This window comes from Dendrobates tinctorius, unplaced genomic scaffold, assembly GCF_039654945.1.
Source record: "Dendrobates tinctorius isolate UK_male_01 unplaced genomic scaffold, ASM3965494v1 ptg000016l, whole genome shotgun sequence".
In the NCBI taxonomy this organism is placed as follows: Eukaryota; Metazoa; Chordata; class Amphibia; order Anura; family Dendrobatidae; genus Dendrobates; species Dendrobates tinctorius.
Genome location: NW_027361684.1, coordinates 65739843 through 65767170, shown reverse-complemented (window position 1 = coordinate 65767170; position 27328 = coordinate 65739843). Strand labels below are relative to the sequence as shown.

Sequence of the window (27328 nt, the reverse complement as noted above, 5' to 3'; positions counted from 1 at the left end):
ACGCAGCAGGAGCTGCAGAAACACCAGCAGCTGCTTGTGAGCGACGGCAGGAGCTGGGGCAGTGCCAGAAGGAATTGGTGTGGTGTCGTGCTTAAAGGGCCAGTACCAGAAAAAGGCATAAACTGTACTGTGTGAACTGTGGCCTAAGAGGTTCTGCAGGACAGACATGGGGAGATCCCGTAAAGGGGTGGAGTCCCAAAAGGGGGCGTTGGCCCAAATCGGGGAGGTAGCCCGTAAAGGGGGCGGTGGCCCAAATCGGGGTGGTAGCCCGTAAAGGGGTGGAGTCCCCAAAGGGGGCGGTGGCCCAAATTGGGGTGGTAACCCAAAATGGGGTGGAGTCCCGGGAGGGGGCGGCAACCCAAAGCGGGGTGGTGGTCCAGAAAGGGGCCAAGTTTGAAGAAGTGACAGCACTGGGTGACTCAGTAGGTACGTCTGGAGTACCGCAGTGTATGTGCAGGTCTTTTCCAGAATGTGGAATATCCTTTCCAGGTAGTAATGACGGGCCACAGATGTGTACAGTGATGCTGCACCGGGAAGGAGCCTTTGGTCGGCTGGAATCAGAGAATCAGGTGACTCTGACAGGAACTCCTCTCACTTTCTCTCTGTCCGAGAAAAACGTCAGGGTTCGCTGTAAACACGGGGTCATGGTGAACTATGCAGTAGACAGAGTAGTGTTTGAGGGGACCAAAGGTGGTGAGTGCCAAGGGGGAGGGATACCACGGGACTTAGTCTATGCCTGGGAGAGGGGCCGGGACTTTGTTTTGTTTGATGACGTTTGGTCGGACGATGGAGATGTTTCGACTGTGGGGCCAGCGGACACTAAGATAGTGACGGCTCCTGACGTAGACAGGTCAGAGGTAGAACTGACCGGAAGGAGAAGGACATCTGCCCAACTTACGGACCTGACGTCTCGTGACATGACGGATGGTGGGCTGGGAGATGAGACGACTGTGAGTAGCTCGGTCAGTGAACCAACACTACAGTGCCCCTTCTGGCTGGATGGAGAACGGGTGATGGGATTGATAGACCCTGGGAGTCCGGTATCTGTGCTAAAAACCACTCCTGGACGTTCTGTGTCGCCTGGGACGGTGACGAGAGTGAATGGCTTTGGTGGGGACGATAAAGAACTTTTGACAGCATACCTCTACATTGACACGACTGAGAGTTCCACGTACCATGTAGTGACAGTAGACCCAGACTTACAGTATACTATGGTAATAGGGCGGGACTTAGAAGCCCTGTGGGACTGGTGGACAAAAGGAGAAGTGTCTGTTGATATAATGTGTATGGGAGGAAATGGTGTTAAAAGTCCGCCTCCTAAAGTTGACAGGCCTAAGTTAAACATGACCAGAGAGAACAGTGCGTCGGCCCCACTTACAGACATGATGTCACCTGACGGGTACCAGAGAGAGACTGATAGTGGTGTGGTAATTAAAAAGAGTGGACCTGACACCCGAACAGAGAGCAACATGAACATTTCCCATGCGGTGGGGTGTGACACAGGTACCAGGCGTGACTGTAATATGTTATTGCCAGTAGCAACCACTAGGGCTGAAGACAGTGTTTGTCAGACAGAAGCACGAATCCAGTGTAATGACAGTTTGCACCAGGTAGAAGCGCACCTACGAGACTTGGAGCAAGGGCGCGAAGAGATGTGTCAGCAGCTGGCGAGGGAGTGTCTGAAGGTGGCGAGTCTGGAAGTCGCCAACTCCGCGCAGGTGGAGCGGTTGCACCACCTAGAGTCCGAGCTCTTGGCAGGCAAAGCACTGAGACAAGTGACTGAGCACAGAGTGGATGAGCTGGAGAAGGAAGTCTCTGAGCTCAGAGGTCACCTGTCAGCGTGTAAAACCATGAACAAGACCCTGTTGGAAGATATGGAGGTGCTCAGAGAGGCCCAAGAGAAGTATCAACAGGAGATTCTCAGGAGAGAGGATGAGCGTCGCTACCTGGCAGAGGAGCGAGATAAAGTTCTGCAAGAACTCAGTGGAGTAGGAAAAGGTCTTCTACGGGAGAAGTGGATGGGCGAAGACGTACAGCAGCCGTGCCCGCCTGATAGCAAGGCAGAACTGCCAAAGCCCATCTTGGAAAAGGGTCCTGAAGACTGTAAATCTCAGGAAGATGGTGAGCCAAGGGCTGCACAAGACAGTCATCCAATCGTGACAGATATCTTGAGGGAAGTGTCCGTAGGGAACCCAGAGCCATCTGTTCAGGGTGAGAGCAAGTCCACGACCTTCAAGGTTGTAATTGATGTACCAGAAGACATGCAGGAAGCCTGTGCTGAGGAAGGTGTGCATGAGGCCTTTAGGAAGGCTATAGAAGCATGTAGTGTGATCTGGGCACCAGAGACGAAGCAGCTGGTCATACTGTCATCTAAGGAAGTCACAAGGAAGCGGGTTACTATCCTGAGGGATATGCCTCTACAATGCCTCCGCACAAGGCAGATGATCCTGTTGGGAAAAAAAGAAGCCGCTCGATGTCTAGAGTGTGCGAGGAAAGTTCAAAGTCAGCAGGGCATTGCAGAAGACATCATTCAAGTGCCCGGAGGTCTGGTGAGGAAAGTCATCGGAAGGTTTGGGAAAGTGATGCAGGACATGGTGAACAGGTCTGGCGTGATGAGAGTGAGGATTCCGGCTAATGACGAAACCCAGGACAAGGGTGAAGATGGGATGGTTCCATTCCTCGTTGTCAGGTCCATGGAGAGACTTGGGAATATCCGGATGCTCCTGGAGTATCGCGTGTCATACCTGAAAGAAGTAGAGCAGCTAAGACTTGAGAGGAAGCAGATCAGTAGAGAGCTGGAGGAAATGGAAAGAAGATGGCCGCCTCCTTCAACTCGCGGTATAGAAAGACAAAGAGGTTCACTTAAGACTGGAAGTCCTAAAGATGGAGATAAGAGAGTACATAGAGATAAATGGAAGGGCTGCTCTCGGGACCTTATAGACCTTAGGAGAAATAGCCAGCAGAGAGAGGACAGTAGGTGGCCTGATGGAAGAGGAAGTAGTGATGCCTCAGTTAGCTCAGAGCTGAGTGACCTAGGCAGGAGACCCTGTAGAAGACGTGGTGACAAAGAGTCAGTCCAGACAAGAGGTATGGGGGCAAGGGAGTCGCAACACCATACTGACCGCCAGGGATGCGGGTGGTCTGACGTGGGCCCATCTTTATCAAAGAACAAGACAGAGTCGGATAAGGGACGCCTACTGAAGAGTTCACTAGCAGGGCCTGACTTTGATAGACGATTTGACTGGCAGAGACGACCGAGAAGGATCTCTGGTCGAGTAATAGAAAGTGCCAAGCCCCACGGCTTTAGGCAGAGGAGGGGGATATGTGGTGTGACAGGTGATCGCGTGGTTAATGGGAGATATGTCACATGGAGGGATGCTCCCTGCGATGCAACCCGGAGTATTTTGCCTATAGTGTACATGAGCACTAAAGATGTCATTTAGTGCACTGGGTGCGGAATGTACTCCGTTTTGCCTGAAGATATGTGTATGTTCAGGACCTGTGGTGAAGTCCTGACCATGTGACCAGCTCATGTGATCCATACCTCACCTATGGGTGTGGTTACAGGGCTATGTAATTAAGGTGTTTGGTACATGTGAGAGAGACTGTGAGGAAGTCTGGCAGAGTGTGGACAGACTTCCATGTGTCCAGGTGCAACACTACAGAGAGTGGTCTGTGTTCCAAGGAAGGAGAAGCCTTCCTGTGTCTGCGGCTGCAGATAGAGCGCTGCTCTGGACATTGCCCTGACCTGTGTGCACAGGACCTGAGGGAACACAGCCCAGCTAAGGACTGTTCATGTGCTGTCTCTGGTTTATGGAGTAATAAACCCTGTGAAATTTTAAAGGAACGTGCCTCATGTTTGACTCCCGCCGCACCTAAGCGAGTCCGAATCCTTACAATATATATATATATATATAATTGCCTTGTAATGTTTTCATTTCCTGTTCTGTCCAGATGTCACCGTATCCCAGAATTCCAAGCGAAGGAAGTTTGCCGACCGCCATATTGGGACACCCAAGTGATGGGTGTCTCAATATGGAAACTGCTGCTGGTACCAACCTATTGCGCGGTACCACAAGCGGAACACAGTCGCACCACATACACACTCTATACGCCGTACACATCATACACACACACACACTCACACTCACTCGGAAAGAAAAAGTGGATAGGTGGGTGAGCACATGGGGGAGAGATTATCAACGGTGCAAAGCCTGCCCCCATCGTGACATTATCACCCTCCCGATGCGATAGCATTGGGCTTCCATCTAGTAGATATATATATATATATATATATATATATATTTATATATAGATATATTACTCACATACTGCTCAAAAAAGTAAAGGGAACACTTAAACAACAGAATATAACTCCAAGTAAATCAAACTTCTGTGAAATCAAACTGTCAACTTAGGAAGCAACACTGATTGACAATCAATTTCAAATGCTGTTGTGCAAATGGAATAGACAACAGATGGAAATTATTGGCAATTATCAAGACACCCTCAATACGTAAAGGAGTGGTTCTGCATGTGGGGACCATAGACCACATCTCAGTACCAAAGCTTTCAGGCTGATGTTTTGGTCACTTTTGAATGTTGGATGTGCTTTCACACTCGTGGTAGCATGAGACGGACTCTACAACCCACACAAGTGGCTCAGGTAGTGCAGCTTATCCAGGATGGCCCATCAATGCGAGCTGTGGCAAGAAGGTTTGCTGTGTCTGTCTGCGTAGAGGTTGGAGGCGCTACCAGGAGACAGGCCAGTACACCAGGAGATGTGGAGGGGGCTGTAGGAGGGCAGCAACCCAGCAGCAGGACCGCTATCTCCACCTTTGTGCAAAGAGGAACAGGAGGAGCACTGTCAGAGCCCTGCAAAATGACCTCCAAACAAACGGTTAGAAACTGACTCCATGAGGATGGTCTGAGGGCCTGACGTCCACAGATGGGGGTTGTTCTCACAGCCCAACACCATGCAGGATGCTTGGCATTTTCCACAGAACACCAGGATTGGCAAATTTGCCACTGGTGTCCTGTGCTCTTGTTGTACTAGCAGATACGGAGGATGCAGCGTCGAGTCACGAGACAACTACAGTGCTTTTTAAAGATTCGTTTATGGGACTTGAGGGGACTTCCCTCAGTCACGGCCTGATCACCAAAACAGGGGTAACACAGGTTGCCCACACAGGGGCTCTAAACAAGCAAACACGGTAATGTAGAACACGACTACTCCCGGCAACGGCCGGTCACTATAGGGCCGCGGTGTGGCCAACTACGGGTCCTTAAGTCTAAAGTCTACTTAGCTGTCCCGACGTCCCTCGCCGAGATGGTGACCTTTCGACGGAAGAGTTGCTGGGCCCAGTTGTTGAGGCGTTGACGAAAGCTTCGCGTGTTCCGGTGCGTTGATGACACGGGGGCCCCGCGGGCCTCGGCGGAGTCCTTGGCTGGATAGGCTGCAGTCCCCGGACTGGGGCAAGCGGCGGTGGTGAGGGGTGGCAAATGGCAGGCCACCTGCGCAGCTAACGGCTACGACGGGGAGTTCGCAAACAGCAGAGGACCGACCCCTGGTGTGGAACGGGGCGGGGCTGTGGCCACCAACAACACTGTACCAGCTGCGGCCACTGGTGGGAGCGGGACGGCTGCGGCAGGCTGGAGCGTGGAGGCAGCGGCTGCGGGTGACCACGGGTAGGCTGCAGCCGCAGGCTGAAGTGGGGAGGCGGCAGCGGCCACAGGCTGGAGCGTGGAGGCAGCGGCCGCAGGTGACCGTGGGTAGGCTGCAGCCGCTGGCTGAAGTGTGGAGGCGGCAGCGGCCATGGGCTGGAGCGGGGCGACAGGTCTCGGCTGCTTGTCTTGGTGCCGTCCCCCTGAAGTCCTTGGTAAGTGTCTCGTCTCACCCTGGTAATTTACACTTGCTGACAGTCGCTCCCACCGTCTCCAGCTGCCTCCGTGTCTGTCTGCTGACTCATTGTCCCGGGAATTCCCCTTCTGGGTTCCTATCTCTAAGTTGCTGTTGAGCCCTGAACTACTCCCCCCTGCCATCCCATCTTGTGGTTATTTCTAGGTACTGCATCCTCTTGTCTATCTTTCCCAGCTATTACCCTTCTGTCCCTGACAATCTCCGTCCCTAGTGCACCAACCGCCGACCCGGACACTCGACGGGGACCCTCTCTCCCACACTCCCCCACCCTGTATGCTCGCCAGTCCTCGGGCGAGGGCTTTCGTAGACCCGAGTTAGTCTTTGGAGATGACAGTTCTTGTCGCCATACGAACTGGTCCTGTTGGTAACGTTCAGGGGGTTTGCCAGCTGTTGACCGCTTGGAGCGTCTAAGTTCGGCTGGGGTGGAGCTCTCTGGGGTGGTGGATGGGTCGATTCTGGCAGGCTGACTGGGTCTGCTATAATGTCACTACTTGGAGGGCCTGCGGATGTGGCTGGGAAGTCTTCTTCGCCGTCCAGGTCCCAGACCGTTGGCGGGGGGTCGGGGGCCTGAGTGGTCGGCTCGGGTCGCATGGGATCAGTGGACGCACAGGGCCGCAACATATTTCGGTGCACAGGGCCGCAACATATTTCGGTGCACAGTACGAGTGAGAGGTGTACCATCTCTTTCCAATTGTATTTCGTACACAGGCCCGTCGGAACTTATCCGGCGTAACACCTTGTACGGGGTCTCCTCCCACCGTGATTCTAATTTGTTTTGGGGGCGCTGATCTAGTACGAGTACCCGATCTCCAGCTCGGAAGTCAATCGGTGGGGGCAGTGCTGCCCCCGGGTGTTCTAGATCCTGGAGCTTTGTATGAACGATTCGGTGGAGGGTCTGCAGCCGGTGCCGGTGGTTTCGGACCCACGAGGACACTCCGGTCCAAGGTAGAGGTTCCTCTGGGTTTAACGCTACTTCTGTGATTCCTTTGCCTTCCCGTCCAAACAGCAATGTGTAGGGGGTGTAACCAATCACTCGGTGCACCCGGTTATTATATACCCACACCAGCTCAGGGACATATTCAGGCCAGCGGGCCTTGCGGTCGCTCTTCAGGGTGCGCAGCATTTGGATTAGCGTTCGATTGAATCATTCGCAGGCTCCGTTTCCCTGCGGGTGGTATGGCATAGTCCATGATTTATCAATACCGTAAAGATGATGTAGTTCTTCTATGACTCTTCCTAGGAAGCACGCCCCTTGGTCCGAATGTATTCGTTGTGGACAACCGTACACTTGAATAAAGTTCTTGCAAATCGCATAGGCGGCTGACTCTGCTGTTTGGTCTCGAGTGGGGGTCACTACGGCAAACTTGGTGAAGTGGTCCACCATAACAAGGCAATGTTCATACCCCTGAGAGGCAGGACTTATGGTCAGATAGTCCACCGTAAGAAGCTCCAGAGGGGCTGATGTTACAATAGTTTGCACCGGGGCCCGCTGTGCGGGGGGTTTAGAGAGCTCGCACGGGCGGCAGGTTTGACAAACTTCCTCTACCGCAGCGTGTAAGCGTGGGTGGTACACCATCTGCTGCAGCCATTGTAAAGTCTTTTGTGCACCAAAATGAGCCCCCTTCTCATGGGCTTCCCGGGCCAGTTGGTTGAGATGGGCCCCGGGGACGATCACCTGCCATATTGTAGCTGACGTGGTTCGCGACAAGGCTTTTCGATATGAGTCCCTTTTTGATGGTTAGCTTTTCCCACTGGCGTAACATTAGCAACATATCTTGGGTTAAAGTCTGCCTTTGTGAGCCCGTGGGCAATTTGCCGGTGGCCACCCATCGGCACAGGAGTCCAATTTCTGTATCCTCCTGTTGCTGCTGGATCCAGTTGTCACGGGGCTGTTCCAGCATCCCTCTTAGGGGTCCTGGATGAGGCGCTTCTTGCGTGTGGACTGCCGGTACGGTAGTGGGGAGGGCGAACGGCGTCTCATCTGCTTCCAACTCGTCATCTCGACTTCTCCCTGGGATAGTGTGTCGGATTCTGGAGAGCGCGTCGGCGTGTACGTTTTCAGCTCCCCGTTTGTAAATGATCTTATAATTGAATTTGGCCATCCGAGCTATCCACCGTTGCTCGAGGGCCCCCAGTTTGGCATTTTCCAGATGAGCTAGCGGGTTGTTATCGGTCCGCACTACCACCTCGGAGCCCGCCAGGTACTCTGCGAACCGCTCCGTCATTGCCCACACCACCGCGAGGAGCTTGAGCTTTAAGGAGCTGTAATTGTCCGGGTTACGTTCTGAGTCGTGCAGCGACTGGCTACCGTAGGCGATCACTTTCTCGCGGCCGTTCTGCACCTGTGACAACACAGCTCCTAGTCCCTGGAGGCTCCCGTCGGTATGTAGGATGAACGGCAGCGAAAAATCTGCATATGCCAATACTGGGGCGTCCGAGAGAGCAGCCTTGAGATCTTGAAATGCTTCCTCTTGCGGTTGCTGCCACTGGATTTTCCGTCCATTCGCCCCAGCGGGAGCCCCCTTCAACAGGTCTTGCAGGGCTCGAGCTCGGCGTGTAAAGTTCTTCACGAACCGACGGTAGTAGCCGGCCAACTCCAAGAAGGCCCGCACGTCCTTCACCGTCTCGGGGGTGGGCCACCCCTGGATGGCAGCAACCTTTCACAGAGAGGGTTGGACGCCCTCCGCCGAGACGGTGTGCCCCAGGTACTCAATCTGGGTGCGGAACAGGTGGCACTTCTGGGGCTTCACCTTTAACCCGTACTTTTGCAGCCGGCCGAGCACCTGTCCCAACCGCTTCAGGTGGTCTTCAAACGTGGAGGAATAGATGATAATATCGTCTAGGTAGATCAACGTGGCTTCAAAGTTGAGGTCTCCTAGACACTGCTCCATCAGCCGCTGGAAAGTTCCGGGGGCGTTGGCCAGCCCAAACGGCATTCGATTGAACTCAAACAGTCCCATGGGAAGGATGAATGCCGTCTTGGCCCTATCTTCTTCCGACATCGGCACCTGCCAGTACCCACTGGCTAGGTCAAGGGTTGAAAAGTACGTTCCGTTCCCCAGAGCGGACAGAGACTCTTCAATGCGGGGCAGTAGATATGAATCCTTGATGGTGCAGGCGTTTAACTTCCTGTAATCCACGCAAAAACGCAGCGTACCATCTTTCTTCCGAACCAGGACTATAGGGGCCGCCCAGGGGCTTTGGCTCTCCCGTATGACCCCCTTCCGGAGCATTTGGGCTAATAGAGTCTTTACTTCCTGATATAGCTGCGGTGGTATTTGCCGATAACACTCCCGGATGGGGGCTGCTCCTGCTGTGGGGATCCCGTGCGTGATGGCTGTGGTACATCCGAAGTCATCCTCGTGGCTGGCGAAGACGCTGTGAAATTGCCCAATAAGTGTCTCTACTTGGAGAAGCTGGGCCGGCGCTAGGCCGGAGAGTTCGGCCCGCATTCTTTCCAGGATGACCCGACCTTTTTCTTGGGCCGAGGGTGTGGCAGCTTGTTGGATCCGCACCGCTACTGTCCAGGGGTCTTCGGGTTGTGCCCTCAGCTGGACAGCGGGGTCCGGCAGCATCTCCTCCAATGGCCTCACCAGCTTGGCCATTTCGGCCCAGGGCTTCAGGGTGACATCTTGATCTTCCAGGTTGACACAATGTACCAAGACAATCCCTTCCCGCACGGTGGCCAGGGAGCGAGCCACCAGGATGCCAGGGTGTAGGCGCTCTGTGTAACATGGCTCCACCTGCACTTCAACGCCCTCCAGTGGTATCAGGGCACGGATCGGCAGAGCCACCACTGTCTGCCCCGGAGGGAGCAGAAGCGGAGGGGCCGCCGGTGCGATGACCTTGCCCAGGACCTCAACCTCCTGACACTCCTGGAGCACTCGCGCCTCCCGCACCAACCGCTGGAAGACCTGCCCCTGGGCCGTGCGAGAACCCCACTGACTTAGGGTCTCCTCCATGGAATCGTTGAGGAGCAGATTGCCGAACTCCCGCAGTACGTTCATGCCCAAGATGACCGGATGACGGTCATTAGTCTCTCCTTAGGTCAGGACCACTCCCCGGCGGCCGAGGGGTTTACCGCATAAGGTCATTTGCAGCCACACCACTCCAGCGACAGGTACCGGCAGTTGGTTTGCGGCCACTAGTCGTATCATGGGCCCCCACTGGGGCCTGGCCGCTTCCGGGAAATGCTGCCGGCATGGTCGTCACCTGTGACCCCGTGTCCACCAGGCATCGCACCGCACGACCCTCAACTTCGGCCCATACTACACTGTGTTCCAAATTATTATGCAAATTGGATTTACAGTAAGTGTCATAAAGATGTAATTTTTTGTTTATCAAATAAACTCATAGATGGTATTGTGTATCAGGGCTCTTTGGATCACTGAAATAAATTTCAAATGCCTGCGATAATTTGTTTACCAGGTGAGCTCAATTAAAGGAAAGCTACTTAAGAATGATGTTCCACATTATTAAGCAGGGCACAGGTTTCAAGGAATTTAGGAAATAAAAAGGATCTCTCTGCTGCTGAAAAGCATCAAATAGTGCAATGACTTGGTCAAGAGATGAAAACATTAAATATTTCCCAAAATCTTAAACGTGATCATTGTACTGTTAAGAGATTTGTAGTTGATTGAGCACAGACATGTTTTTGCTGATAAAGTCAGAATGAGGAAGGTTTCTGCCAGGCAAGTTCATTGGATTAAGAGAGTGGCTGCTAAAAAGCCATTACAAACCAGCAAACAGATATTTAAAGCTGCTGGTGCCTCTGGAGTCCCTCGAGCCTCAAGGTGTAGGATCCTTCAAAGCCTTGCTGTGGTGCATAAATCTACTATTCAGCCACCCCTAAACAGTGTTCACAAGCAGATATGGTTGCAGTGGGCCCAGACATACATGAAGACTAATTTTCAAACAGTCTTGTTTACTGATGAGTGCTGAGCAACCCTGGATTGTCCAGATGGATGGAGTAGTGGATGGTTGGTGGATGGCCACTATGTCCCAACAAGGCTGCGACGTCAGCAAGGAGGTGGAGAAGTCATGTTTTGGGCCGGAATCATGGGGAAACAGCTGGTAGGGCCCTTTAAGGTTCCTGAAGGTGTGAAAATGACCTCTGCAAAGTATATAGAGTTTCTGACTGACAGCTGTCTTCCATGGTATAAAAAGCAGAAACGTGCCTTCAGGAGCAAAATCATCTTCATGCATGACAATGCACCATCTCAGGCTGCAAAGAATACCTCTGAGTCACTGACTGCTATGGGCATAAAAGGAGATAAACTCATGGTGTGGCCACCATCTTCCCCTGACCTCAACCCTATAGAGAACCTTTGGAGTATCATCAAGCAAAATGTCTGAGGGTGGGAGGTAGTTCACATCAAAACAGCAACTATGGGAGGCTATTCTGACTTCATGCAAAGAAATACAAGCAGAAACTCTCCAAAAACTCACAATTTCAATGAATGCAAGAATTGTGAAGGTGATATCAAAGAAGGGTTCCTATGTTAACTTGTAACTTGGCCTGTTAAGCTATTTAACTCCAAAATATCCTTTTTGTTCAGTGAATGTGACCTCCTAATGCTGCAAATTCCACAAATGAGCATTTTCAGTTCTTTAAAACATATCAAATGTTTAGAAATTCTACTGTGCCTAATAATTTGGAACAGTGCAATTTGAGTTTTTATTCATTTTGGAGATTATACTGTTATTATTGGGAGGTTTCTTCAAGAAAATTTGATGTATACTCTAACCGGTGATGACTTTTATTAGACTGACTGTCATTTGTACCGACTATTTAGGAAAATCAGAGAAAAATATCATTTGCATAATAATTTGGAACACAGTGTATTGGGCATGTAGTGACCAATTCTTTGGGACTTCCACCACCCCTTGTTGTGGCTTCTGGCTCCAAACGACGTCCCCCATGCCCGGAGCCCTCTAATTTAATGCCCGCCGAGGTGGGTATTTCCCTCACTGCGGACACTCCCGGGCAAAGTGACCCAATTCCCCACACTCATAGCACCGGGGTGGGGAGGCCCTGGGCCTGGGATTGTAGCTGAGCCGACCGGGTGCGGGCTCCGTTCTCTTCTTTACTTCGGCCAGCTCGCCCCGGATGCTTTTCAGCTCTTGTCTCATTTCCGCAATCCATTGGGGTTCTTCGACAACACTTACGGAAGACTCCATGCTCTGGACCTTTCCCACAGGAGCCGTCATCCCCTGCTCTTGCTCTCGCACCCGGGCCTGACTCCCTACCTCTGAGAAGGCTAAACGTGGGTTCACTCGGATCTGCTCCCGCAACGCCTGCTTGATTAGCGGGTCCCGGAGTCCAGTCACTAGCAGGTCACGCAGGGTAATGTCGATGGGCCCCACCCCCATTCCGTCCTTCCTTTCTATGGCGGTGTGTAACTCCTGGAGGGCGTTCATATACTGGGTGATGGTCTCCCCTCCCCCTGCATCCGACTAAACAACCGGGTCCTCAACTCCCCCACGTCTGTTGGGTCCCCGTGGGTCTCTTCCAGAATCTGCAAGACCCTGGCGAAGGTATTACGACGCCCTGGGGGTCTCAACATTACCGACTTACGGGCTCCTCCATCCAGCGCCATAAGGGCTACCGCAGCCTCTAAATCGGGGGTCATGGGGTGCATGCGGAAAAGGCCCCGCATCAGTTCTGTCCAGCTCCACAACAGCACATCGGTGCCAGAAAACCGGGGCAGGTTACTTAGCAAGGCCCCCAGAGAGATACTGGAGCGGGGTCCCCCGCCATCGGCAGCGGCCGCAACCCCACTCTGATCAGGCGCACCGCCATCTGCGCTCGACTACGCCAAATGTGGTACTAGCAGATACGGAGGATGCAGCGTCGAGTCACGAGACAACTACAGTGCTTTTTAAAGATTCGTTTATGGGACTTGAGGGGACTTCCCTCAGTCACTACCTGATCACCAAAACAGGGGTAACACAGGTTGCCCACACAGGGGCTCTAAACAAGCAAACACGGTAATGTAGAACACGACTACTCCCGGCAACGGCCGGTCACTATAGGGCCGCGGTGTGGCCGACTACGGGTCCTTAAGTCTAAAGTCTACTTAGCTGTCCCGACGTCCCTCGCCGAGATGGTGACCTTTCGACGGAAGAGTTGCTGGGCCCAGTTGTTGAGGCGCTGACGAAAGCTTCGCGCGTTCCGCTGCGTTGATGACATGGGGGCCCCGCGGGCCTCGGCGGAGTCCTTGGCTGGATAGGCCGCAGTCCCCAGACTGGGGCAAGCGGCGGTGGTGAGGGGTGGCAAATGGCAGGCCACCTGCGCAGCTAACGGCTACGACGGGGAGTTCGCAAACAGCAGAGGACCGACCCCTGGTGTGGACCGGGGCGGGGCTGTGGCCGCCAACAGCACTGTACCAGCTGCGGCCACTGGTGGGAGCGGGACGGCTGTGGCGGGCTGGAGCGTGGAGGCAGCGGCTGCGGGTGACCACGGGTAGGCTGCAGCCGCTGGCTGAAGTGGGGAGGCGGCAGCGGCCACGGGCTGGAGTGTGGAGGCAGCGGCCGCAGGTGACCGCGGGTAGGCTGCTGCCGCTGGCTGAAGTGTGGAGGCGGCAGCGGCCACGGGCTGGAGCGGGGCGACAGGTCTCGGCTGCTTGTCTTGGTGCCGTCCCCCTGAACTCCTCGGTAAGCGTCTCATCTCGCCCTGGTAATTTACACTTGCTGACAGTCGCTCCCACCGTCTCCAACTGCCTCCGTGTCTGTCTGCTGACTCATTGTCCCGGGAATTCCCCTTCTGGGTTCCTATCTCTAAGTTGCTGTTGAGCCCTGAACTACTCCCCCCTGCCATCTTGTGGTTATTTCTAGGTACTGCATCTTCTTGTCTATCTTTCCCAGCTATTACCCTTCTGTCCCTGACAATCTCCATCCCTAGTGCACCAACCGCCGACCCGGACACTCGACGGGGACCCTCTCTCCCACACTCTTAACAGATGAAAGCAGGTTCACACTGAGCATGTGACTGACGTGACAGAGTCTGGAGACTCCGTGGAGAGAGATCTGCTGCCTGCAACATCGATCAGCATGACTGGTTTGGCAGTGGGTCAATAATGGTGTGGGGTGGCATTTCTTTGGAGGGCCGCACGGTGTTGGGCTGTGAGCACAACCCCCATCTGTGGACTTCGGGCACTCATACCATCCTCATGAAGTCGGTTTCTAACCGTTTGTGCAGACACATGCACATTTGTGGCCTGCTGGAGGTCATTTTGCAGGGCTCTGGCAGTGCTCCTCCTGTTCTTCCTTGCGCAAAGACTGAGGGAGGTAGCGATCCTGCTTCTGGGTTGTTGCACTCCTACGGCCCCCTCCACATCTCCTGGTATACTGGCCTGTCTCCTGGTAGGGCCTCCGGCCTCTGGACACTACACTGACAGACACAGCAAACCTTCTTGCTACAGCTCACATTGATGGGCCATCCTGGATGAGCTGCACTACCTGAGTCACTTGTGTGGGTTGTAGAGTCCGTCTCATGCTACCATGAGTGTGAAAGCACAACCAACATACATATAAAAAAAATTAAGAGACCACTGAAAATTTTCAGTTTGTCTAATTTTTCTCTTTATAGGCATATTTTTGAGTTAAATGTAAAATGCTCTTTTATTCTATAAACTACTGACAACATGTATCCCAAATTCCAAGCACTAAATTTCGTATTTATTTCCAGAAAATGAGAAATGGTCAAAATAAGAAAAAATGCAGTGCTTGCAGAACTCAAATAATGCTAAGAAAACAAGTTAATAGTCATTTATAAACAGCAATACTAATGTTTTAACTCAGGAAGAGTTAAGAAATCAATATTTTGTGGAATAACCATGATTTTTAATCACAGCTTTCATGCATCTTGGCATTCTTTCCACAAGTATTTCACATTGCTTTTGGGTGACCTTATGCCACTCCTGGTACAAAAATTTAAGCAGTTCTTTGTTTGATGGCTTGTGACTATCCATCTTCCTCTTGATTACATTCCAGAGGTTTTCAATGGGGTTCAGGTCTGGAGATTGGACTGGCCATGACATGGATTTGATGTGGTGGTCCTTCATCCACAGACTGATTGACCTAGTTGTGTGGCATTGCACATTGTCCTGCTGGAAAAAACAGTCCTCAGAGTTGGGGAACATTGCCAGAGCAGAAGTCATCAACTATTTTTCCAGGATAACCTTGTATGCGGCTTGAATCATACGTCCTTCGCAAAGATTAACCTGCCCAATTCCAGCCTTGCTGAAGCATCCCCAGATCATCACCGATCTACCACCAAATTTCACATTGGGTGCAAGACACCATGGCTTGTACACCTCTCCAGGTCGCCGTCTAACCATTAGATGACCAGGTGTTGGGCAAAGTTTAAAATTACATATATGATAATGCCCAGTATCAGAGAACGAGACAAGGCGGTGACCATGGTCCAAAAACGCCTTGTGCATGGATTACCACTCCATAAGCTAATCTTAAAAAGGAGAAAACGGAGTAACGGATACAAAATATATGCAAAAGTATAAATTTTATTAATACTCACATCAAGTGCTGACAAGTATACAAGTTGACTAAAATAGGGGGGATAAGCCCCAATGATACAACAATCAGGACAGACAAGGACAGGGTAAATAAAATGATACCAGTGCTCGAAATCTACATGGCGGGTCGTCTCCCGGGTTCTCTCTGGCACAATTGCGCAGTTTTGATATGCTGATACATATGTTATTTACTATGTAAGAATCCTTCCACATGTCATTGATTCATTTATGTTCAGTGTCCATTGGACTTGCACATTGACCCCTCTGGATGGTTTTTTTTTTTTTTTTTTTTTTGGCGCTCTAGACATGTACAACTATGTACAATACACATTTAATTGAGTATGCCATATTTGACTATCTTTTACCATTAGACACATGTCTGTTATGTGCAATGCCCATGGGCTGACTGAACGTTGTGCCATGTAGATTTCGAGCACTGGTATCATTTTATTTACCCTGTCCTTGTCTGTCCTGATTGTTGTATCATTGGGGCTTATCCCCCCTATTTTAGTCAACTTGTATACTTGTCAGCACTTGATGTGAGTATTAATAAAATTTATACTTTTGCATATATTTTGTATCAGTTACTCCGTTTTCTCCTTTTTAAAGTTTAAAATTAGACTCATCAGAGAAGATTACCTTACTCCTGTCCTCTATGGTCCAATCCCTATGGTTTTTGGCAAACTTCAGCCTGGCTCTCCATTGCTTCTCATTGATGATAGGCTTTTTTCCAGCTTTACATGACTTGAGCTCTGCCTCTAGGAGCCTGTTACAAACTGTTCTTGCCATGCACTTTACCGCAGCTGCCATTTGCCATTCCCCTTTTGTAGGTAACTTGATGTCATCTTGAGGTTGCTGAGTGACATTCGAATAAGATAACGGTCATCCCGGTCAGTGGAGAGTCGTTTTCACCCTCTGCCGGTTTGTAGCTTCGTTGTCCCTAATGTCTGCTGCTTAACCTTGCTGTAATGGAGTACCGTCTTAGAAATTTTAAGGATGGAGGCAACATGACGCTCACTGTATCCCTCTGCTAGTAAAGCCAGAATTGAGACCTTCTTTTCCTCACTCAAAACTTTTCTTTTCAACTCCTTTGACATGGTTAAAAGTAATTTTTTCATTCCTATTACTTTTGGGATATTACTAGCACTTGTTTGGCCATCCAGCTTGTCCTATTGCAAGAGGATTTTGAACACCACAGCAGGGTTTTTTTTTATACTTTCCTTCGTTAAATAAGATTTGGTTCAGGTCATCATCAATTCAGAAGCACATTAAGTAGAATGAGGAGCACTCTGGTTGGAATTCAACTAACACTGGAATGGAATGGCTGACAGACATGTAGTGAAACCAGTGGTCTCTTAATTTTTGCCAGAGCGCTCTCGCTTATATATATATATATATATATATATATATATATATATATATATATATATATATCATCCAGATACCATGTTCAAATATAATGTTTACACACACAAAACAAATATGAGAAAAAAAAATTATATATATATACACAGTCATATGTTAAAGTTTGGGCACCCCTATTAATGTTAACCTTTTTTCTTTATAACAATTTTGGTTTTTGCAACAGCTATTTCAGTTTCATATATCTAATAACTGATGGACTCAGTTATATTTCTGGATTCAAATGAGGTTTATTGTATTAACAGAAAACGTGCAATCTGCATTTTAACAAAATTTGACAGGTGCCAAAGAATGGGCGCCTCAACATAAAAGTGACATTAATATTTCGTAGATCCACCTTTTGCAAAAATAACAGCCTCTAGTCGCTTCCTGTAGGTATTAATGAGTTCCTGGATCCTGGATGAAGGTATTTGTGACCATTCCTGTTTACAAAACAATTCCAGTTCAGTTAAGTTTGATGGTCGCCGAGCATGGACAGCCCGCTTCAAATCATCCCACAGATGTTCAATGATATTCAGGTCTGGGGACTGGGATGGCCATTCCAGAACATTGTAATTGTTCCTCTGCATGAATGCCTGAGTAGATTTGGAGCGGTGTTTTGGATCATTGTCTTGCTGAAATATCCATCCCCTGCGTAACTTCAACTTCGTCACTGATTCTTGCACATTATTGTCAAGAATCTGCTGATACTGAGTTGAATCCATGCGACCCTCAACTTTAACAAGATTCCCGGTGCCGGCATTGGCCACACAGCCCCAAAGCATGATGGAACCTCCATCAAATTTTACTGTGGGTAGCAAGTGTTTTTCGTGGAATGCTGTGTTTTTTAGCCTCCATGCATAAAGCCTTTTTGTATGACCAAACAACTCAATCTTTGTTTCATCAGTCCACAGGACCTTCTTCCAAAATGTAACTGGCTTGTCCAAATGTGCTTTTGCATACCTCAGGCGACTCTGTTTGTGGCGTGCTTGCAGAAACGGCTTCTTTCGCATCACTCTCCCATACAGCTTCTCCTTGTGCAAAGTGTGCTGTATTGTTGACCGATGCACAGTGACACCATCTTGCAGCAAGATGATGCTGCAGGTCTTTGGAGGTGGTCTGTGGATTGTCCTTGACTGTTCTCACCATTCTTCTTCTCTGCCTTTCTGATATTTTTCTTGGCCTGCCACTTCTGGGCTTAACAAGAACTGTACCTGTGTTCTTCCATTTCCTTACTATGTTCCTCACAGTGGAAACTGACAGGTTAAATCTCTGAGACAACTTTTTGTATCCTTCCCTTGAAAAGCTATGTTGAATAATCTTTGTTTTCAGATCATTTGAGAGTTGTTTTGAGGAGCCCATGATGCCACACTTCATAGGAGAATCAAATAGGAGAACTATTTGAAAGTGGCCACCTTAAATAACTTTTCTCATGATTTTATACACCTGGCTATGAAGTTCAAAGCTCAATGAGGTTACAAAACCAATTTAGTGCTTCAGGAAGTCAGTAAAAAGTAGTTAGGAGTGTTCAAATCAAGAAAATGATAAGAGTGCCCATACTTTTGCACCGGTCAAATTTTGTTTAAATGCAGATTGCACATTTTCTGTTAGTACAATAAACCTCATTTGAATCCAGAAATATAACTGAGTCCATCAGTTACTAGATATATGAAACTGAAATAGCTGTTGCAAAAACCAAAATTGTTATAAAGAAAAAAGGTTAACATTAATAGGGGTGCCCAAACTTTAACATATGACTGTATAATCAGTACAGACCAAAAGTTTGGACACACCTTCTCATTCAAAGAGTTTTCTTTATTTTCATGACTATGAAAATTGTAGATTTACTCTGAAGGCATCAAAACTATGAATTAACACGTGTGGAATTATATAATTAACAAAAAAGTGTGAAACAACTGAAAATACTGTATGTCTTTTATTCTAAGTTCTTCAAAGTAGCCACCTTTTGCTTTGATTACTACTTTGCACACTCTTGGCATTCTCTTGATGAGCTTCAAGAGGTAGTCACCGGAAATGGTTTTCACTTCACAGGTGTGCCCTGTCAGGTTTAATAAGTGGGATTTCTTGCCTTATAAATGGGGTTGGGACCATCAGTTGTGTTGTGCAGAAGTCTGGTGGATACACAGCTGATAGTCCTACTGAATAGACTGTTAGAATAATAGACTGTTAGAATTTGTATTATGGCAAGAAAAAAGCAGCTAAGTAAAGAAAAACGAGTGGCCATCATTACTTTAAGAAATGAAGGTCAGTCAGTCTGAAAAATTGGGAAAACTTTGAAAGTGTCCACAAGTGCAGTGGCAAAAACCATCAAGCGCTACAAAGAAACTGGCTCACATGAGGACCGCCCCAGGAAAGGAAGACCAAGATTCACCTCTGCTGCGGAGGATAAGTTCATCCGAGTCACCAGCCTCAGAAATCGCAGGTTACCAGCAGCTCAGATTAGAGAGCAGGTCAATGCCACACAGAGTTCTAGCAGCAGACTGATCTCTACAACAACTGTTAAGAGGAGACTTTGTGAGCAGGCCTTCATGGTAAAATAGCTGCTAGGAAACCACTGCTGACAGGCAACAAGCAGAAGAAACTTGTTTGGCCTAAAGAACACAAGGAATGGACATTTGACCTGTGGAAATCTGTGCTTTGGTCTGATGAGTCCAAATTTGAGATCTTTGGTTCCAACCACCGTGTCTTTGTGCGACGCAGAAAAGGTGAACGGATGGACTCTACATGCCTGGTTCCCACCGTGAAGCATGGAGGAGGAGGTGTGATGGTGTGGGGGTGCTTTGCTGGTGACACTGTTGGGGATTTATTCAAAATTGAAGGCATACTGAATCAGCATGGCTACCACAGCATCTTGCAGCAGCATGCTATTCCATCCGGTTTGCGTTTAGTTGGACCATCATTTAATTTTCAACAGGACAATGACCCCAAACACACCTCCAGGCTGTGTAAGGGCTGTTTGACCAAGAAAGAGAGTGATGGGGTGCTACACCAGATGATCTGGCCTCCACAGTCATCAGACGTGAACCCAATCGAGATGGTTTGGGGTGAGCTGGACCGCAGAGTGACGGCAAAAGGGCCAACAAGTGCTAAGCATCTCTGGGAACTCCTTCAAGACTGTTGGAAGACCATTTTAGGTGACTACCTCTTGAAGCTCATCAAGAGAATGCCAAGAGTGTGCAAAGTAGTAATCAAAGCAAAAGGTGGCTACTTCGAAGAACCTAGAATATAAGACATATTTTCAGTTGTTTCACACTTTTTTGTTAATTATATAATTCCACATGTGTTAATTCATAGTTTTGATGCCTTCAGAGTGAATCTATTATTTTCATAGTCATGAAAATAAATTAAACTCTTTGAATGAGACGGTTTGTCCAAACTTTTGGTCTGTACTGTGTGTGTGTATATATATATATATATATATATATATATATATACACACACACACTCATACACACTAGCTACTGAACCCGTTCTACGCCCGGGTGGCGAGCATTTTTATTGGTGTATGGTCTCCCATCCTGGTATGTGCTGCCCCCTCCTATCCTGGTATGCATGGCATCCTTCATCCCTATCCTGGTATGCATGGCATCCTTCATCCCTATCCTGGTATGCATGGCACCCTCACCCCCCCAATCCTGGTATGCATGGCACCCTATTCCTCATCCTGATATGCATGGTCCCCTCACCCCCAATCCTGGTATGCATGGTACCCCCTCATCCCTATCCTGGCATGCATGGTACCCCCTTATCCCTATCCTGATATGTATGGCCCCCTCACCCCCCCCAATCCGGGTATGCATGGTCCCCTCATCCCCATTCCTGGTATGCATGGTCCTCTCATCTCCCTTTTCCTGGTATGCATGGTCCTCTCACCCCCCAATCCTGGTATGCATGGTCCCTCACCCCCCAATTTTGGTATGCATGCTACCCCTCACCCCCCAATCCTGGTATGCATGGTCCTCTCATCCCCAATCCAGGTATGCATGGTCCCCTCACCCCCCAATCCTGGTATGCATGCTACCCCTCACCCCCCAATCCTGCTATGCATGGTCCTCTCACCCCCCAATCCTGGTTTGCATGGTGCTCTCACCCCCCTATCCTGGTATACATTCTACCCCTCACCCCCAATCCTGGTATGCATGGTCCCTTCACTCCCATTTCGTGGTATGCATGGTCCCCTCACTCCCCTTTCATGGTATTCATGGTCCCCTTACTCCTCTTTTGTGGTATGCAAGGTCCCCTCACTCCCCTTTCGTGTTATGCATGGTCCCCTCACCCCCTATCCTGGTATGCATGATCCTCTCACCCCCCTTTTGCGGTATGCATGGTCCCCTCACCCCCCCTATCCTGGTATGCATGGTCCCCTCACCCCTCTTATCCTGATATGCATGGTACCTCTCACCCCTCTATCCTAATATGTATGGTCTCCCTCACCTCTATTAAACTGCATACATACAAAAAAACTCACCCTTCTTTCCTGTGCTCCATGCTGTCACGTTCTGCAGGAGGCCGGGGAGGAGTGTGGCGCTGGAGTAAGTACATGCCCATAGCGCTGTCCAACGCTATATTGCTGAAGACACACTGCAAATGTGTCTACAGTAAAATGGCGCCGGATTGCGCTATGCGCATGCACGATTCCGGGCGCCCTCCTGCCCCTGTCTCCGGACAAAGAGAAGCGCCGTGGCAACGATCCTCCCGGTCAGGTAAGTATGTATGTATGGCGCCCGAGATCGCGGTATGCAGTGTATACGCATTCCACCATCTCTGAGTGCCATACACACTCCTCACGGCATGATGCCTCACTCATTCTATCTGAAGCCAGACCGTGCAGGCGCGTCGTGCTTGCACAGTCTATAAAGGCTTCGGACAGAGTGACGCTTATATTTTATATTATATATATAGTCCTTCAAAGACAAAAGCAGCACATCATATGGGCTTCAATAAAGTGCTATTGCACCCGAATATTTTTGCTTTTTTTATGCAGCTTTTTCAATCTTTTTCTCTCTCTCATATATATCACACTGCTGCACTGTAGGTAGGTGCATGCTCCACTAGATGGCAGTAGAGAGAAAGCAGGACTGCACATAAACAGAGCTGGCCTGCAGTGCATCAGTGAGGTTACCACAGGTGGCAGCAGAATAGTCAAACAAGCCAAGTCAAATGCTAGATTGTAGCGGAGTACCAAATAAATAAGCAAACTCACGGTCAGAGATGAGCCAGGGAATCAGCAGCGGTCAGGAACAGATAAGCCAAAAGACAAAGGACAGAAGCAGGTAAGGATACAAGCCAAGTCAAAACCATGGAGTCAGCACACTAAAGGGAAACAGCAAACGCAGCAGGACAAATCAGATCAATCAGAGTCAGCTACAGCAGCACTAGGCAAAAACTATAACTGACATCGCCTGCAGGAAGCAGCAGTGATAAATAGCCACACTGAACCCAGACAGAGGCTGAGAAATGTTAACTCTTGACATGACCAGACTGGGAAAAAGGGAAACAGGACTCAAAACCCGGTCTGGATCATGACATATATATTACATTATATATATATGTACCGTGTGTATATATACACACACACACACACACATAATATATATATATATATATATATATATATATACACACATACACTGTGTGTGTGTATATATATATATATATATATATATATATATATATATATAGATAGAGATAGATAGATAGATATATATATATATATATATATATATATATATATATATATATATATATATATATACACAGTATGTGTATATATATATATAAAAACATGTATGTGTCATCCAGATAACCTCATTAATAAAATGGTACATAAAGACACACAAACGAAATATGTGTGAAATGCAATATCTGTTTATTGTTCAAAAATTAAAAAAAAATTGCTTGGGCGCCCGCATAATTTTCATAACCAGCAGAGGGAAAGCTGAGGGCTGATGTTAATATTCTGGGAAGGAGCCAATAGCCATAAAGATTCCCAGGCTATTAATATCAGCTCCCAGATGTTTCCTTAGCCTTTACTGGCTAGTTTACAGGGGAACCCCAGAAAAAAAATTGACATGGGGTCCCCCTATAAAATCGAACCAGCAAAGGCTAGGCAGACAGCAACAGGCTGATAGTAATAGCCTGGCAAGGGGCCATGTATATTGGCACCCCCTAGGTTAAAAACATCAGCTCTCAGTCGTCCTAGAAATGGTGAATCTTATAGATGTGCCAATTCTGGCACTTAGCCTTGCTCTTCGCACTTGCCCTGTAGCGGTGGCAAGTGGGGTAATATTTGTGGGGTTGATGTCACCTTTGTATTGTCCGGTGACATCAAGTCCACAGATTAGTAATGGAAAAGCGTCAATAAGACACCTATACATTCCTAATCCTATAGTTATATGGTAGACACACAGCCAGAATAAAGTCCTTTATTTGAAATAATGACACAGACTCCTTTATTGAATCTTAATTTATCATATTTACTGAATGCCTAATCAACAAATCCCTCGATCTCCTGTAACAAAAATAAAATAATAAACCAACAAAAATACTCCCTGTCCGATGTAGTCCATTTACCAAGTGTCCCACGACAATCTCATGTGTAGAACAGTCACATCAGGACCCGCCTTTGGTGACACACTGACAGGAGATAATCGCTCCTGTAGTGTATCACTGAAAGTTCACTTGAGTTCGTGCTCTCACTTAAGGCACTACCGCTTAGTGAAACTTTCATCATGCAGCGGTGCAGCAAGTGACAGCAGGAACTCTGGTGAACTCTCATGGCAGGGCAGTGAGGCACTGCAGGAGAATCACCTCCTGTCAGTGTATCAACCGGGGTCGGGTAGAGTGGTCACATCTCATGATGTGACTGTTCTACACAAAATCATCATGGTGTTAGGAACGGCGGAACACACTAAATAAAAAAATAAAGTGCATTCGCCGCTCGGGGTCCACCGTGCAGAAGGTGTTTTAACTGCTGCTGAGTAATGGCAGATGTGCTATATGTCGGTATAATGCGCACGGGGTTAAACGTCACTCAGGTGCGCAGAGCAATCACTGTTTAATCACAGAGATTCCAGTAAGGGTAAACACAAAAAGGCTGAGCCTGTTAGCGTCACAGGTCTCAGATATATGCACACGCAGTATCAGGTCACAGGTGCAGGACCAAAGGCAGAAGGAACTGTGTCCGTCTAGACCTACTGTGTGTGCGGCGTCGCTACTGCGGGCACCAGAGAGCTGCAACTGCAGCGCGGCGTAGGACACTGCCGCGAGACGATAGTGCTGTGAGGAGTAGCACAATCGGACGCTAGTGTATAGGCGCGGTGTGCACAGTGGCCTAAGGCTTGCCACTGACTGGCGCTGACTGCTGAACTAATTCCCTATCCACATGAGTAATATCAGAGGGAAGGGGTTTCAAATGAGTTAGTCACCAGAATCATACATCCGTCACCATTCACACATATAGCAAGTAATGTCTATACTAGCGCATGGCCGTTCGGCCATGCGGCCCTTTTATAGCCATGCGCTGCCGGGACCTTCCAGATCTCTGAGATGGACCTATCAGATCAGGAGAAGGACCTGAGCACGTGACTCCTGGCCTCCAATGGGAGATCGTCTCATGAGCATGCTCAGAGGAGCGGCAGAGGGACTTAGCCTCAGGAGTAACTTGCTGCGAAGCAGTATATGAGGCTCTGGACTCCTGCTGTGTAGTCGCAGGAATCTGACGCCTAACATTACCCCCCCTCCTAGGGCCCCCCTCCTGGCAAAATTTTTTGCCACGCACCACCTTATGACCCACAGAGGCGTAGGCCTCAGGCTCGTCCGCAGACCAGCCTGATGCCCCGGCAGATGACTTGAAAAACCGGGACATGTGAATTGGTCCGAGAGAAGGCACGTGGAGGGCGTCGGGGATGGCTAAGTCACCAGGAGCCGAAGTTGGAATGGGGCGCTGAAGTGTGTCGGAGGGGTCTTCATTCTCATTACAGAGATATGAGTGACATGCGGGGTGCGACCCAGACTGTCGCGGACCTCCATTGCCCGGTCTGCCACCAGCAAGGGACACCGTAACCCAGCCAACCTCTGCTTAGAGGAACTACTCCGAGCACAGGAGGCGCATGCCTGAAAATATTTTTTAGTGTCCTGAGCTCTGTGTGGCCACCAATAAGAGCTAGCCAGGAGTTTTGTGGTACACTTGTAACCAAAGTGACCACCCACCCTGGACGCGTGTGCCCACGCGAGGGCCTTGGACCGCAGGTGAGGCGGAACAAAGGTTTTGCTCGGCGGCACTCGTTCAAGGACAACAGGAGCCATGAACTTCAGATTCACAGTGAGGGGTGCGGAATGATCCGCGGGCACCTCCACAGAGGCTACTTGGACACTGCCCCCATGCACCTTCCCACACAGTCCTTGCTCCAGCCCAGTATACTCCCTGAGGACCACACAATATGGGGAGAATGGCAACGTAACCAGGGGAGTCCGAGATGCCCCTGGTCGATGCCCTTAGGCATGATGAGCAGGGACAACGTCTCGCGATGAGACGGGGATATTGAGAACCCCTGGGGTGCTGTCTGGTGGGTAATCTGAGACGGTAAGGTAGATCTGTTAACCACCCTAACAGTCATGGGGTGAGGAACTGGCACCCATGGAATGGCGTGCTTTTGGGCAAAGGCTGAGGACATTAAGTTTCCCTCTGCCCTAGAGTCCACTGTGACCTCTACCTGCCAGGAGGATGCCCCGCTATCTAACGTCCCTCAGAATACTGGTTTGGAGGAGAACATTTTCATATTAGGTGGATCTCCACCAACTGCCACTGGAGGTGAACATTTTTTCGACCGCTGCGGACACCTATTAGCCAGGTGGTCCGACTGTCGACACAGGTAGCAGCAAGTGGGACCCTGTGCCAGACGTGGTTTCGGGCCGGTACGGGACACATTCATGGGTTCAGGAGGTAAAACTTCCAGATCAGGAGGCTCCAGCAGTTCGGAGGAGCCAGGAGTCGACCTGAACTTCTGTCTGGATTGAGTACGCTCCAGCCTGCGCTCCGTAAAATGGAGGTCTATACGGGTGGAGATCGCTATCAACTCTTCCAGGCTGATGGGAACCTCCCTGGTGGATAAGGCATCTTTGACAAGCTCAGCCAACCCTCTCCAGAACACAGGGATGAGTGCTCTATCAGGCCATTCGAGCTCGGAAGCCAGTGTCCAGAAACGAATGGCATACTGACGGAGTTCCCTGCATAAGCGCAAGTAACTGGAGAGAGGTATCGTGAGTGACCCATGGGCCCAAAAAGACCTGCTTTAGAGACGTTAAGAACTGAGCAGCGGTCCGAACCTCTGGGTCACCACATTCCCACAGTGGTGTGGCCCACTCCAACGCCCTGCCTGACAGAAGGGAAACGAGGAACCCCCACCTTAGCCCGTTCTGTAGGGAAACGTGCGGCCAGTAAATCAAGCTGAATATAGCACTGGCTTATGAAACCCCTACAGGAGGCGCTATCGCCAGAAAATTTATCGGGCAATGGGAGGCGGGTACGTGGACACACGTAAGACAGCCTCTGCGACTGCCTGAGCAGCAGCCTCAGTAAACTTCGCAGCGGAGGCGGAACTCTAGACAGTAGCCAACCTGCCCTCCAGCTGCTGAATGTACCGCTGAAGCTGCTGCAAGTCTGCCATTATTGGCCAGACCCTGGCGCTAGTATAATGTTAGGAACGGCGGAACGCACTAAATAAAATAAATAATAAAGTGCATTCGCCGCTCGGGGTCCACTGTGCAGAAGGTGTTTTAACTGCTGCTGAGTAATGGCAGATGTGCTATATGTCGGTATAATGCGCACGGGGTTAAACGTCACCCAGGTGCGCAAAGCAATCACTGTTTAATCACAGAGATGCCAGTAAGGGTAAACACAAAAAGGCTGAGCCTGTTAGCGTCACAGGTCTCAGATATATGCACACACGGTATCAGGTCACAGGTGCAGGACCAAAGGCAGAAGGAACTGCGTCAGTTTAGACCTACCGTGTGTGCGGCGTCGCTACTGCGGGCGCCAAAGAGAGCTGCAACTGCAGCGTGGCGTAGGACACTGCCATGAGACGATTGTGCTACTCCTCACGGCACTATCGAACGCTAGTGTAGAGGCGCGGTGTGCACAGTGGCCTAAGGCTTGTCACTGACTGCTGAACTAATTCCCTATCCACATGCGTAATATCAGATGGAAGGGGTTTCAAATGAGTCAGTCACCAGAATCATACATCCGTCACCTTTCACACATATAGCAAGTAATGTCTATACTAGCGCATGGCCGAACGGCCATGCAGCCCTTTTATAGCCGTGCGCTGCCGGGACCTTCCAGATCTCTGAGATGGACCAATCAGATCAGGAGAAGGACCTGTGCACGTGACTCCCGACCTCCAAAGGGAGATCGTCTCATGAGCATGCTCAGAGGAGCGGCAGAGGGATT

The 27328-nt window shown here is 49.6% G+C and overlaps 2 protein-coding genes across 3 annotated transcripts in view; one reads left to right on the top strand and one right to left on the bottom strand.

Annotated features, from left to right (window-relative positions):
- The window catches only part of LOC141080600 (acetylserotonin O-methyltransferase-like), a 109091-nt gene that overhangs the window by 18359 nt on the left and 63404 nt on the right, over positions 1-27328 (bottom strand). The gene's annotated exons all lie outside the window — the stretch shown is intronic.
- LOC141080599 (uncharacterized) lies at positions 254-3249 on the top strand. Its single transcript, XM_073565934.1, has 2 exons — positions 254-2856; positions 3072-3249. The coding sequence occupies exons 1-2, from the start codon at positions 450-452 to the stop codon at positions 3119-3121; spliced, it is 2457 nt and encodes an 818-aa protein (XP_073422035.1). The 5' UTR covers positions 254-449; the 3' UTR covers positions 3122-3249.

Bases quoted from the DNA above. Each gene is read 5' to 3' on its own strand.
- LOC141080599 (XM_073565934.1), top strand. From the start codon at position 450: ATGTGCAGGTCTTTTCCAGAATGTGGAATATCCTTTCCAGGTAGTAAT. The intron at 2,857-3,071 runs GTTCACTTAAGA...GGTGACAAAGAG, and splicing joins CGGTATAGAAAGACAAAGAG to TCAGTCCAGACAAGAGGTAT.